General features: G+C 36.0%; 1 protein-coding gene across 1 annotated transcript; it reads left to right on the top strand.

Annotated features, from left to right (window-relative positions):
• Positions 1-13,451: 13,451 nt before the first annotated feature.
• LOC122311386 (probable calcium-binding protein CML45) lies at positions 13,452-14,437 on the top strand. The gene has a single exon (XM_043125933.1). It carries the CDS (start codon positions 13,612-13,614, stop codon positions 14,155-14,157), a length of 546 nt encoding a protein of 181 aa, XP_042981867.1. The 5' UTR covers positions 13,452-13,611; the 3' UTR covers positions 14,158-14,437.
• Positions 14,438-15,796: the final 1,359 nt, after the last annotated feature.

Genomic DNA, 15,796 nt, shown 5'->3' with positions numbered 1-15,796 from the left:
TTAGAGACTGGTTCTTAACATGACAGTCTCTATCTCCAACATAATCCCTTATCATCTCTATAATTTTACAGCTTATGTCTTCAAGTTAGAAGACTAACTAAAGTGATGTATAACTTTAGTTCATCACGTACAGTGCCCTTAATCAACACATCTATATAGGGCAACACATCTCCCACTGCACTAGGAATCAATGGTCTTACACGGACCTTAACACATATCAGAGAACCTGTTGCTGAGGTCTCCATCTTTGATTTGGGCGACTAACTCCTCATCCTATTGCTAACATATCCTGTTTTCAGTCGATGTACCCATCTTGTGTGCAGTCTCTGCTAACTTCGACTTGCATAATCTCCATTCCCACAAAAATTTTCTTCATATCGTAGTTCACTACCTTCATTTAGTAGGATATAGTTTAAGGTAGTAAGCACCATGGAGGTTTGATCGTCTTGGCAGTCATGCGATTATCAACTTTAGGTGTAGATATCCTTGGAATATCTGACGTTTTGTTTCCATCTCTCACACTTTTACTTCATGTCGTGGTTTAGGGAGATTTCTTTAGGTTTAGATGAGGAAAAATAAAACTGAGTTCCTTTAACTTCTTCATCTAATTCACACGACCATTACCACGAGCCAAGACCAATGAATCATTCATGACCTTCCACGCCCTTTCGAGAAAACACACATGAATAACTGTTGTCTTCAAGCTGTCTTTAACAGCATTATGCACTGCAAGAAATACGACGTCATGTATTTCTTTAGTCACCATATTCACAACATCATTCTCAGTTTTCTCCTGATTTTAACAGTCTCTTGTGGCATATCTTGCCACAATTCCTAGCGAGTCATCTGTTATCCAGATCTTGACTTGCCTTTGCCCTTATTCATGGACTTTGACTAATCCAACCTTCAGCCCTGATTATCAACATTCAGTACCAACAAACTCGAGATTTTGCCAAAATCTCTTCTACACACCTCCTCATCTAGGATAAGATCTCCTACATTAAGAAATTTCAATTTCAACTTCTTTACAGAATTACTCATAGTCATTCTCATGACCTCCCAACTTTTTGACCATAACGCCAAATACTATTGGGCAACAATAGTACATTCTGTCTTTTCTGAAGTTGAACTGTTTCTTCATTTACACTTTATTATTTGCAATTGGCTTTTCAAATAAAGCCACAATGAGATCCGATGCGGTTCTCCTCTTAATAACACTATGCTCTATGAATTGTATGACTGCCAAAATCGGCTAATATAACAAGTTAATCAGCATCATTCAATGATCTGAAATTTGCTCCTCAAACTTCACGATCCCAACTGGCTTAAATCAAGCCCAAACTAACTGAGTCCAGCAACATTTGACTCCAACTGGCCGACATCAAGCCCAAAACCAATGAGTCTAGCACGACTCCATCTGGCCAAGATCAAGCCCAAAACATATGAGTCTGGTACGACTCCAATTAGCTGAGATCAAGTCCAAAACAAATGAGTCCATCACGACTCCAACTGGCTGAGATCAAGCCCAAAACAAATGAGTCCATTACGACCCTAACTGGTTGAGATCAAGCTCAAAATAAATGAGTCCATCACGACTCCAACTGGCTGCGATCAAGCCCAAAATAAATGAGTCTATCATGACTCCAACTGACTACGATCAAGCCAAAAACAAATGAGTCCGTCACAACTCCAACTGGTTGCGATAAAGCCCACAACTGATCTGAAGTATGAACGGTCTAGATCATTAGTATTGATGGTGAATCTCAACATTCCCGTCGTACGGATGAGTCTAGAATGATCTAAATAGTTTGTCAACACTATTTGATCATCGCAATTGAACTCCAAGTGACGTAGATCAAGCCCAAAATGATCTGTAACTCTGAACAGTTCATATCAAAGGTACCGACGGTGAATCTCAACATTATCACCGTATTGATGAGTCCGGAATGTTCCAAATAATTTGTTAGCACTATTTGATCATCGTAATTGAACTCCAACTGGCGTAGATCAAGCCCAAAATGATCTACAACTCTAAACAGTTCAGATTAAAGGTACCGATGGCAAATCTCAACATTCACACTGCACGGATGAATCCAAAATGATCCAAATAGTTTGTCAACACTATTTGATCATCACAATTGAACTCCAACTAGCATAGATCAAGCTCAAAATGATCTGCAACTCTGAACAGTTCAGATCGAAGGTACCGATGGTGAATCTCAACATTCCCACCGTACGGATGAGTCTGAAATAATCCAAATAGTTTGTCAGTACTATTTGATCATCGCAATTGAACTCCAAATGACATAGATCAAGCCTAAAATGATCTGCAACTTATGGATGGTTCAGATCAAAAGTACCGATGATAAATCTCAACATTTCCACCATACGGATGAATCTGAAATGATCTAAATAGTTAGAAAACACGATTTGATTGTTGAAATCAGACTTTGAATGGCTTAGATCTAAGCCAAAATCGATCTACAACTTTTGCATGATTCAGATCAATCTTCTGCTATAATAGCGCGTGGGAGAGTGTGCAGGCGCGTGGGGGAGCGTGAGAGAATTTTTCCCACATGTCTTCTTCCTCCAGCCACGAGTGGGGGCACATAGGCGCATGTTACCCACTCGTTTTCTTCCTCTAGTGCGACTGAGACGCGTCTATACACTCTTCGACTTCTAAGGGCGCGTACGAGCTCTTCTAGCATCTGTTTTTTATGTCGTTTGTAGTAACGGATTCGTCTTGACACGAGAAACATCATTGTGTGATCAAAAGTTGCTTTGAACCAACTTAATTTTTCTAAACAGCACGAAACCAAAGCTCTGATAACAATTGTTGCGTCTCTAGCCTATCCAAAAATCACACAAGAAGATAGAGAGACAATATTTAAATAGTTTAGCAACTTGCCTACGTCCACTGAAGTAGAAACTCAGTATTTTTAATATGTTTGTACAAAATTAGAAACACTCATAAACAAGTCTCTATCTCTCAAAATGGCCCTTTGTTCTAGATTTCCCTAGAACCTAAATTGCACCCTCAACCCTCTGCTTGATCGCTCACTGCAGTGAGGATGGTTTTAACTTTCAGCAAATGACCTCTTTACTGGCTTTAAAGGATAGGGGGAAAGGCGGTTGCTTTGGCAGGGGACCAGAGGCGGGAACAGACCATGGACCAACAGGATAACTTTGAAATGGGTTTTATGGCTCGACTTATTGGCAAAAGCCTGGTTCCTACGGGCTCGGCTTTTTGGCTGGCTATACCTATGGAGAGGCCAACTAGTGATCATAAGCTCGAGAAGAAAGAGTTTGTTCAAAAGCGAAGGTCGGAAAGAGGCAATGAAGATTGTCGATTGAAGGGCTTCCCTTGTTAACGAGCAGGTTATTGTTGTAATGTACTGCTTCCTTTATCTTGGCATCATCTTTACTATTGACCAAAGCATAGGTTCAGGCTCTGATCGAACGAACTTGCTAAGGTTTACTTAAATAGTTGTTCTTTCTCTTTCAAAATGAATTATATAATCACAGTGGGTCTTTATCTTCAAGTCAAGTGAGAGATCGGCCATTACCCAAAGGTGCTTTAACGAAAGCCGATCCCCAGTGGGTAAGAACCTTTCCTCACCCTTGAAGCCTTCAAGACATTGGATTCAGTAAATCTCCGGGCGGTATAGTCAGTCTTCACTCTTCAATGTACTCTTTCTCTCATTCATACTTTGGATAGATTTTTTTGGTGTTCAGTCTACCTTAGTACAAAATCTAAATCAAATTTCTTCTTTGACGCAATGCCCTTTCTTAAGAGAGAGGAGGAAAGAAAAGAAATATATAGAAAGCAAAGAAGCTTCCCGTCTTTGAATGATATGCCTGAAGCAAGGATGGTTGTGAATCCGTGATCCTAGATAAGATTTCTAATTTTCTAACAGCGCGCCTTACGACTGAGATTTCGCCGACCTAAATCTCGTAAGTAAGCAAACGTAATATCATAGTCGAACAAGCGTGCGATGTTGTTCCTTATGATTTTGGTCGCTCAATGATATCCCTATACGCCCGGTTCACCAGGTTCTACCACTGCAAGACACAATTAGTCTCATAAGGGAGCAGAGCATCATTTGATCGATCGAATGGCTGGGGCTTATACTAGTCTACTATTATGAGAAACAAGTTCTTTATCAGCCTTTCTACTTTTTGAATGACTTTTACATGAAGGCCTCATTCTTCTTCTGAATCTATCTCTCTCGCCTTTGCCCAGTCAATCCAGAAATGATAAGTTATTTTGGTGCTTTCTTTCTCCCATGCCTTTCTGTTGGTCAACAACCAACCACAACACAACTCACTCTAATTCTTCACAACTCCTATAGGAAGGAGTCGCTTTCTGTCTGGAGGGAATTTTTTTGTCTCAAACTTACATGAAGAGGAAATTCGAGGTCTTTGAATATGGATCCAATTTGAACCCTATTGACGATAACTCTTATTCTTCTTCCCATTTCTTGCAATTCTCTATTTCGGGTTTGGGTTTTGAACTGTCCTCAGTTTCATCAACCCACCCTTATCCCTCAAATTCAATGGATAGTGTAAGTAATGTGAGCCTCCTAATCAGAATCGAATACCCCTTTTTAGACCCGGATGATATTCTAGATGCCATTTATCTGAGTGCCAGGGAAAGCATTCAAAAGCTTCTCGAAGAAAGGTCCATTCCAATTCCCTTAAACTGGACTAGTAGCGAACTGGCTACGAAAGTCATCGGCGTCAGGGGACAAAGTCCTTGTCCCTTTTTGTTAAACGTTGAGAGCGAACTTAGCTATGCCTTAGAATTGTTGGATGAGCTTCATTTATACCAAAGTAGTAGCTTCTTCTTTGAGGCAGCTTATGATCTCATTTTGCTGATTGCTTAGTGGCTATAAGTCTGCGCTTTGATTGCTTCACCCCTGTTCATATTTCTCTGAATTTTGCTATCTTGGAAGACCTCTGACATCCATCTTTCCCTTCTCGGGCAGTCAGATCAAGGTCTTCGCAGCTCTGGCCAGAATCTTTTTCATTCTTGGAGCTGTCTACTTTATGTAATATATGGTCATAACTCTCACTATCGCAGGTAGGCCTTGCGGACTGACCTCAACTCTTATGCTCCCACTCCTCAGGGTAAGCCTTGGTTGGGGGTCGGTGATTTTCATGCCATCCACTCTCAGAATGAAAGACCCGTTCGGTCTGAAGATTGGAATTCCTGAATGAAGTAAATTAGGAAATTATTACTCAAGCGGAACTCTTTATAAAAAAAAATGTCCAAATGAAAGGTCGCCACAAAGCTACGGAGAGAGCCTTCGGGGAAGGGACTGACTCAGGACATCATGATCAATGGAAAAAAAAGGAGCTCTTTTGGAAGTATTGCACAACTTCCTTGTTAAGTTCAGAAGGATTGTCAACCTTAGGTACATCTTAACCGCAGATAGAAAGAATTTTGCTTTTTTTTAGCCTGATGAGGATTCATCGCTATGAAGAAGTAAGCTAAATTTTCATCCACTAATGGAAACCATTACACCCGAGATCTTTGCCTATACAAAGGCTTACGTAGACCTATTGAGGTATAACAAAGCCTCACAGATGACTTGTTTTCCTCAAGAGGAATTGGTACGGTGCAATTACACAAGTTCCTGGATAACGTCAAGACAAGCTTGCACTAGGAGCAGACACTATGGAAGGGGTCTTTCTATAAACCTTTGAACCTATCAGGAAAAGCAATAAAAAAGTGGCCCTTATTTCAACTTGACGTGAAAAATGCCTTTCAACAACATAAGGGAAGGGGGGATCCGCAAGAATAAGTTTCTATTCAGCCTCCTCCAACTTCAGGCTTCTCTTCTCCTAGGAATCCTAACTTGGTATGCAAGCTTAAGAAAGCGATTTACGTTACGGCCTCTGACAAGCTAAAGCAGGCACCCTTCTTAGCTCTTGGTGCCTGCTTTTAGAAATTTAACTTGTTTCTCACTGCTTCATTTTTTATAAAGGGTTCCACTGTAGCCGTGCAGATTCTTCCATGTTTGTTCGTCGACGTCATGGTCGTTGCCTCATCATTCTTGTATATGTTGATGACAACATTGTCACCAGGAATGATTCTTCTCTTTTATTCGATTTCATCAAGGAGCTTGGCAACCAATTTGTCTCTTTCATCCGCTGCATTACTTTCTCGGCATGGAGGTATCTCGCTCCACCTCTAGACTTCGCCTAACCCAAACAAAGTATACTCTTGAATTCTTATCTCATCCATCCTGCCCTGCGCTACGCCTATATCTCCAAGTGCCAAGCTATCCGCCCCTACTCCTATAAAAGAAAGGCAAGCTGCCCTAACGACCGACGCTCTACCTCGGGCTTTTGTTCTTGGTTGGAATCTCATTTCCTGGAGCGCTAAGAAGCAGCTCCTTACTCACCTCTTAATCTATCAAAAAAGCCCTATTAGTCAAGCTTTGAAGCAAGTTGCTAGAAGTAGTGCGCTAGCGCTTTACTACTATAATATCAAGTAAAGGCTCTTCTCATCAAGAGTAGGTTCTTTTCAGGTACAAAAATGAAATCAACATTTGATACCTCTTCTGACTTTCCGTTTTCCAACAACAATTACACATTCCCTCGGCCTCTGATTACAGTCGAAATGCCATTGCCCATATATGAAGAACCTAGTTCTTCAATCATATCTGCACCAAATTCTTCCTTTCGGAGGAAAATATGATGCGAGGACCCGATCCACCAACTATCTGAAATGTTGGCAAAGAGGGCCATAGTAGTGACCAACACTACCTTTTTCTGATCATCATTTTTCCCTTTGCCCTTCTTTTATGGGCCACTCCCATTCTAGAGCAATCATTTGGTTTGCTTCATTCTTTGACTGCTTTGCTCCCCCCCCCCCCCCCCCCAAAAAAAAAATAAGAGAGACTTGTTCTTGTTCTCCTAATTCAGGAAGACGGAAATCGCCGGTTGGGTTGGTCCAACCAAGAAAGGCATGGGAGTCTTTGGGCATTGTTTGGAAAATCGAGGCAGCGTCTTAGCTAACCCTTCCCTACCATTGGTCCAAGTGGTCTAGGACTACAACATGCCAAATCCATTAGACCACAACGATGAAATTTGATGCAAACTTCTCAGCTCTCTTATGATTAGACGTAGTGTCGTTTCTAAAACTCCTTCTATCTTCCAACATAAAGAAATCATGGAAATCCCCTGCTAGCATCGATGGGTACTGGTCATATTGTTCAGCCATTCTATTGATATTCTTCCCTTTATAAGTGGACTCGATCTTTATCGGACTAATGAGATCTCAATTCAACATTGAGCCTTTCTTTTCTTGTTTCTCCTTTCTATGTAGATGGATTCATTGCGGGTTTTTCCAACTCGATTCTCAGTTTCTCATTTTCCTTTGGCTTTCAACGCTAGAAAAGTTCGAGGAAGGCTTCTTTCGGTGCAGCAATCTTGGTCAATATTTGCTGTCAGAGACTTTTGGTGGATGAGTGGCTAGCTACAAATTCAAATGGCATTTCACACTTGGGAGATTTCCAATAAAAATATCCAAAGTTTTAGCATTATATATCAGTTACTAAATATGTTGTAAGAGCTTTTACGTACGTACAAGCTCCTAAACGCCATGAAAAACTTTCCGTTGGCACGATATTATTATAATAATTTAATGACTTAGACGTTTAATTAAGAACTAATATTATTCCATGAAACCCTTATAAAATGATCTCTCTCCTTAATTCGTTTCATGTTAACATCAACTCATAATCATTTTTCTCGTGTTAGTTGTCTACGTAGAAATTTTATGCGAAACTAAAAGAAAAGTGACGAAAGGGTGAAAATAAGAAAAGTCGTGCATCACATGGATCCCGAATTTAAACAAAATAAAAGACATTGAGTTTAACTAGGATTAACAAGTAAGAGTACAAAATAATTAAATTAATGATCCTGTTAATAATAAGATTATCACAATCTCATGCATTTCCCAGAAGTTCAAAACTATTGGAATTCTAGCTCTTTATTATTAATTGTCATGTTTTTTTCTAGCTAGGATCGAATAGACAAGAAATGTAAAGAACGAATGTATCTCTGAGATGTATCCTAGCTAGATTGATCATATATTTTATTAATTACCTCTAAGTTGGCATGATTGATCGAAGAATGATATTATATATTTTATATGCAAAAACTTTGAATGTAAATCTAGATGCATGATAACTAAGCTGAGGGGTACGTACGACGTCTTCATCGGGTTGCAATGCAATAATCATGAATCATGTAAAACCTACTGGGAATTGACTGACAATGTGAAAGGAATTAGCTAGATGAGAGAAACGTCGTTGTACGGATCGATGGAAAATTTTGATTAAAAAGTTAGGTGGAAAATTAAAGAAACACGTACGATAATGACGTACTTAATTGCACCTTTTACATGACTAGCAAACGCATAAAACTTCAGTCTTAATCAGTTATGTAAACATAATGTAGGTATGGATGTAATTAGTACGTGATCCCATGCACGAGTACGCAGATCATAATTTTTATTAATTAGAAAAAAAGAGATTACGAGAAAGAAAGCAGAGGCATGCAGTTTCCTACATAATTTTTTTTTTTTTTTAATAAATATGGAAATCAAATCCATTATCCCGAATGAGTTTTCGCAACATGCTATATATATCATGATCTCGTACTCCAGCATAAAGAATTTGATCATAGACCCCATAACTATATATATATATAATCATAGATAAAGTTTGAACTGTACGTTCTTGATCATGGTAAAGGATAATAATTTAATTTGTTTCAACAATTGAATCCCTTGAAAGGATAAACATTGACCTCCTTTAACATATATATACACACACATGTGTGTGTACACACAAATACATATAATCCATATATATATATATATATATAATATGTTAGAAGTGAAGTGCTCGGAAAATCACATCAGCAGAAACAGTAAATTCCCAAAACCTTGACTTCCACAAGCTCATGAAAAGTAGCATATATAACATATATATATATATATATATATATATATATATATATATATATATATATATGTAAACAAAAGTAACCGAGATGTTAGGTAAAGAACACATACCAGAAGGTAATTGGGACGGAAAGCTATCTAACTTTTTTTTACTTTTCAAAAGTATGGCGGCAATATTATATTAGATTATTGATGGTGCAAAAGCATCTGCCTAGCCATAGCTATGCATGCATGGTCACCCGGGACATCCCTTCCAATCTTTTTTTGTATTTTATACATTGTTTTTGGGTAAATTCCAAAAAATCTCTACCCACTCTAAATTATGTTTGTCTTTAATTTTTAGTACACCTGTGAATTATGATTCCTCATAGTTCTTCTCCACAGCCACGCTGCTGATCCTTTTAGAGTTTGGTGGGCCATTAATTTCTTTCTTTTTTTTATTAAAAAATTTAAAAAAAAAAAAACACGAAATTTTTAATTCGTTAGTTGATCAGGGAAATTAATTGTTTATTTTATAGAAAAAAAAATTATGGATGCTATTATACTTTTATGTTCATCAGGTTATTTATAATTTGGCTGAGTTTATTTGGTTAAAAAAGTAATGCTAAATACAATTTTAGAGTATATAATTTTTGTGTATTATTTTTAAAAAATAATATAATCTACCATTAAATAATATTTTTATTATATGGATTTTATATTTATTTATTTTAATAAAAAAAATATGCGAAATATATATTTAAAATTATAAATATCATTTTTCAATTAAGAGAGAAGGGAAAGCTTGGACCTGATCCAAAGTTCCAACAGGCTCTTATGTCGAGTCCATCGTATCTCAATGTAGGGGTAAAAACCGACATATCGGTTTCGGTTTTGGACAAAAACCGAAACCGCACCGATGGGTGAAAATATTGAAAATCTCGACCGAAACCGGCCGGAGAATGGGAGGAAACCGTCATCCTCGGTCTCAGCGTAACTCCAGTCGGTTCGTCGGCGTCGTCGGTTGCTGAGGGAGAGAGAGCGAGAGACGGCAATGAAGCCGTGGTGACTGAGATTTTTGAGAGAGAGAGAGAGATAGAGAGAGCGAGAGAGACTGAGAGAGAGGAGGGGGGCGACGGAGCTGGCCTTGCGTGTGCCTTGAGAGAGAGAGAGAGAGAGAGAGAGAGAGAGAGAGAGAGAGAGAGAGAGAGAGGAGGGGGCGGCGGCCGGTCTGATGGATGTGTTAAAGAAGTTGAAGAAGAGAAACGAGGAAGAAGAGAAAGGGGACGGGCGCTGTGTTAACCCTAGGGTTAAACGGCGCCGTTCCTTTTATTATTTTTTTCAACTACTGAGTTCTAAAACGACGCCGTTTCACTTAAGTTTAAGTTAAACGGCGCCGTTCCACTTAAATGAGTGAAACGGCGCTGTTTAGATAAGTAATATTTTCAAAAAAAATATAAATAATATAGTCGGCCGGTTCAACGGTTTTTCCCTGGGCGAACCGCGAACCGGACCGGCCGACGTCGGTTTGGCTTAAATCCTACCGCCGGCCAACCGGTTCTCTGACGGTTTCGGCCTGTTCCGTGCGGCGGCGGCCAATCTGATCGGTTCCGGCCGGTTTGTCGATTTTCTGTACAGCCCTATCTCAATGTACAGCTTGCTAAATTTAAAGCCAAACCCGGCCCAGCTTTTAGTAACCTATCCCTAACCATTTCAACGTCAATCTTCGAAAGATCATTATAATTTCATTCATCAGATAAAACATGTCTCTAAAACTAATAATCTAGAACTGTACATGAAGTGCCTCTTTGCCATTTGGTATCTTGTGGGCACTTTGTTCTATTACTGTATACGTGGCAAATACAGGACGGATCTCCCTCCGAGCCTTGTGGAAACTAACATGGTTTGTACGTTGACCATAATTCATGACCCCAATTAGGCAATAACCATAGAGAACATATCCCAACTATATCATATTCGATCATCCAACAGCGATATTTGAGATTCAATATTAATCAAAGTCATAGGAGCGATAGTCAAGATCTTTGGATTAATTAGCAACCCCTTAGTTTCTCACTAAGAGAATTAATGACCTCAAAAATAAAAATAAAAATAGTCATAGGAGCAATAAATTTAAAAAAAATAAAAAATCCCTAAAATCAACACTAAGGTCTTGTTTAATTATACAAATAAGATGAGAAATATTTAAATACTAATAAGTTACTTTGTGAAATGATTTAAGAAATTAAATGTTTTATGGAATTTTGGGAAATAAGTAAGAAAATTTTGAATAAAAATATTATAAAATTAAAATATTTCTAAAATATTTTTATTTTAGAATTTGAAAAATCTGAATTATTTTTTATATTTCACTTAGAAGTTAGACAAAGTTGTAATGATTAAGATTTATATCAAAAAGTTGAGAATTAAAAATTAAAAAGTGTTTGTATTTAAATAATGTTTTGATGGTGAGGTGAGATGAGATTGGATGAGATTATCTATAAAACCAAATAGACCTAAGATGACTGAATAAAAGAGGATACAACAATACTCCCAAGTTTTTGGAGGAAAAGATAATCACATAAGATAGCAAAAGTGATAAGTAAAATAAAACAACTAGGCATAAACAAACCAAGCTTGACCCAGTAGAACTGGATGGTTGAGTTTATCACCGAATTCATGTATTTCATGTTCCCAAATTAACTAATTTATTATTTGTTCATGAGGCGTTTTATTTTAGAGAAATTATATTTACAGTCATAAATTATATAAGTGTCGCGCATTCTTTTTGAAAAAAAATAAAATTTACATGAAAAAATAATAATTTTTTTTATTGTGTACCATACTTTTTTTTAAAAAAAAATGTGGCGCTTACATAGCCTATGATTGTATATAACATTATTCATTATAACTAATTTATCTACAAATTTTGATAAACAACTTTGACATTTTTACTAATATATTTATAAAGTTTACGAGGGATGTTACTCATCATCTCACACTACATATTTTATATATTTTAATTTTTTTTATTCTTGCTAAACGAATTGAATTATTCTACTCATTATCCATACACCATGTACATATTAGTAATGGAAAAAGTGAAAAAAATTAAAAGATGAAGATGTGGTATGTTGTGTATAGGATAATGAATAGAATTTTTCAAAGTTTATATATACATATATCAATAATTATATATGAATCGAGTAATTATATATAAGCAATATTATATACAGTCGTGAAATTGCAAACGCCATACAACCGCTTTGAAAAAAGAGTGGGGTCCACGATTAAAAAGTTAATTTTTTTTCATGTGAGTCTCGTATTAATTCATTTTTTTCAAAGTGACTACACGCCGCTTGTACAACTACGAATGTAAATATCATTTCTCATTATATATATATATGACATTCTCCTTACTGCCAATTACACATAATTTGACCATTGAAGTATAGAAATAATATCATAAAAAGTAATAAATATGAACTTATTTAAATTTGAATAAATTTATATGAATTGAGTAAGATTTTATACAAATTATCATAATTTTATTTAACAAATGAGCCGAACTTTCGACGTCAGAACTGATCTTAATTAATTTTATCAAAGATTGTTGTTTATATGCAACCGTACATGTAATGATAAAATATTAATTTATTATCTAGAGAGAGAAGGAGACTTGGCCAGCAGGTAATCCTCATCTGGTCAGCGCGGTTACGTGGGATCCAAGATTTTAAGCACTCCAAATTTCGTGGAAATTTAAGTCTTCTTTGGTGCCGTGAAAAGTAAGGCTTCTTGCACTGCAACATTACCTTACAATCAGACTTTTCCTAAGAATATAGTTGAAAATATAATTACGTATTAATTTATATATTAATATAAAGTAATTGATTAAAAAATAAATTTTATTAAAAATAATATTAATTTAAATTTTAAATATAAATAAATCAATATTAATACAAAAATTAATACAAAACTGTATCTATATCTAACCAAACTTATTCGGTTACCGACTCACCGCCTATCTCTTTTGTTGGGAACTTCTAAAAAAACCCATAAAAGAGATGGTTTAGAAAAGAACAAAAGCAACACAAAAGAGAGAGGCGGTTACCGACTCACCGCCTCTCTCTTTTGTTGGAAACTTCCTAAAAAGAACCCATAAGAGAGATGGTTTAGAAAAAGATAAAAGGCAACATAAAAGATAGGCTTCGCCGGCCTACTGCTCTCCTCCGGCCAGAATTTCTCATGTTCCCATGCTTCAGTACGACCTTCTTTATGATCTGGAGCTTGCTCGTATTGGAAGTAGACAAGTACGTAACTACTTACCATTAGTAAAATCACAAACAATCTATTAAACGTACATAGACTTTTAATTTGAACAGACATTTTAAAAAGCAGAGAAACTTCTTCTGCATTTTCACTGTTATTTCCGCGAAGCTCCAGCTATAATTTATAGTCAATAATGCGTCATTCGGCACTATCAACAAGTTTCACGTTGACGCTTGCATCAGAAGCTGAGGCAACGCTTCTTTCACATAAATATATATCGATCATACTTAAAAGCACAATATCCTTAATAATTAATATATTGCATCACCAACACTGCATGCAGGAACATCATCCAATTTCTTTCTTTCTTTCGAATTAATAAGATGGCCGACAAGAGCGTAGCAAACATGACAACCTTATTCGTTAGAATTCGAGGTTTCTTCACAAGTTTCCACGTCTATGTTCGACCCCTGCTAGGGTATGTCCACAATAGATGGAAGGTTTGGACGAAGATGATTAGCCTGAGAACTGAAATACTGAATCAGCAGTTTGTCATACGTGAAAACGCAGAGGATGAAAAACTAAGCCGGAAGAAAGTAAAGAAGGTGATGGAAATACTAGGACTAAATTATGATCCAATTGGAGGGGATCAGATGCAGGAGAGAATCGGTGCAGATGAGCTTTCACAACTATTTGAGGAGGATCCAGCTTGTTTGGACGAGGTGAGGGAAGCCTTTGAAGTGTTTGATGCGAACAAAGATGGATTTATAGATGCAAGAGAGTTACAGAAGGTTTTATGCAATTTGGGGCTAGAAAAAGGGTCAGAGGTGGAGGAATGCAGAAAGATGATCAGGGCAGTGGATCAGAATGGAGATGAACTGATTGATTTTAGCGAGTTTGTGAAGTTTATGGAGAAGAGTTTTAATTGATAAAAGCCTCATTGTCATCGTCTGCTAGGTAGGTCTGAGTTTCTGATCATGCCAATCCTTTAGTCTAAATTTCCGATACATAGTACTAGATTTTATTTTTAATTTTGCATCATGTACTGTTTTTAATTTCGAAACTTTTTTTTTTTTTTAAAGGGCATGCATGTCTGGAACTGGATGTTTAACATTCTCAATAGTATAGAAATGCTAGCAAATATTTGTAAAATCTTTTTAAGATTAGCTTTTATTATCTTTTATGAGAAAAATTGGTATTTAAAATGAATTATTTATAACGAAAATGATTATATATATATAATGATGAAAATAGATTCATTTTAATAGAAATAAAATAGAAAATAATTACTAATAAATAATCAGCTTATGGTAAAAAAAAAAAAAAAAACAAAAACAAAACAAAGGGTGAGATGAAAAAGTAGTGTAGCCACCACCACGATCGGCCCAATCAGGCCACTAGTAGTGTCATCCCTTGGCAACCAGAAACTTCGGGTGTCACGGGCTGTCCAATCCGCTAGAAAATCGTAGTCATCGTCCACAGAATCTTGCGATCTATGGTGGCCCGAGGAGTCATCATGGGCTGCTGAATTTTTATTTATTTATATTATTATTTGAAATTTTATGCTTAAGAAACTTTTGTATATTTTATGAAATTTTTACTTTTTGACGTTGAGATAAGGTCATAAATTAAGTTGTAAATAATAATATTCTATTAAAATGAGTTTAAATTTTTAAATTGAAACATATAAAATAGATTAAAATGAGTTTAACTTTTTTATGATAAGTAAAGAAAAAAAATCTAATCAATGATTAATTTAAAAAAAAATTAAATTTAATTCAACAATCAGACCCAACCATGTTTCTCTACTTGGGAATGAGTTTTTTTTTTTTTTTTTTTTTTTTTTGAGAAATACTTGGGAATGAGTTTGATTGCAATAATAAAATAGGAAAATTCTTTTTGTCATCCTCATACTTCACACACCACATTTATTTTAATTTTTTTTTCATTTTTCTATAATAAATATGTAGTATGTAGATGATAAATAGAATAATTCAATTAGTTTAATAAGAATAAAATGAAATAAAAAATAAAATAAAATAAATGATATTTTAATATATAAAATGTATGGTGTGGGATAATGTATAGCATTTCTCAACAAAATATCCGTGGTGTTTGGCACCCAAGTTTGTGCTCACCCTACACTTAAATATTTTAAAATTTCTGTCACTACTTGGAGGATTTAATTACGAATTTAAAAAAGAATTGTACGTTTAATTTTTTTTTAACTACAGTCTACGTTTATATATTTTGCTAGTGTGAGATTTAAATGTCATAGACATATTTATGAGAAGTGGTGCTACTCCCACCGCTAGCAGTTCTCGCTGGACTCCTGTTAGTATAATTTTATATTTTTTTTCAATGTATTTCTTTAAAAATTTTAAATATTTAAAAAAAATTACAACATTATTAGAAAAACACTTTCTTAATCACGAAGTAAAAAAAAAATGCCAAGAAGATGCCTAGCATTATTCATTTATGAGTGTGCTTTTGGTTTTCTAAATAAATTTGAATATCCCATGTGCATGTTTAGGATTGTCGTGAAAATATAACTTATAGCTATAACGC

The sequence above is a fragment of the Carya illinoinensis genome, chromosome 5 (assembly GCF_018687715.1).
Source record: "Carya illinoinensis cultivar Pawnee chromosome 5, C.illinoinensisPawnee_v1, whole genome shotgun sequence".
NCBI lineage: Eukaryota > Viridiplantae > Streptophyta > Magnoliopsida > Fagales > Juglandaceae > Carya > Carya illinoinensis.
The sequence above is the reverse complement of the archived record's forward strand: the minus strand, read 5'-3'. Positions and strand labels throughout refer to the sequence as shown.

Excerpts from the sequence above, each read along its gene's own strand:
- LOC122311386 (XM_043125933.1), top strand. The coding sequence starts at position 13,612 with ATGGCCGACAAGAGCGTAGCAAACATGACAACCTTATTCGTTAGAATT.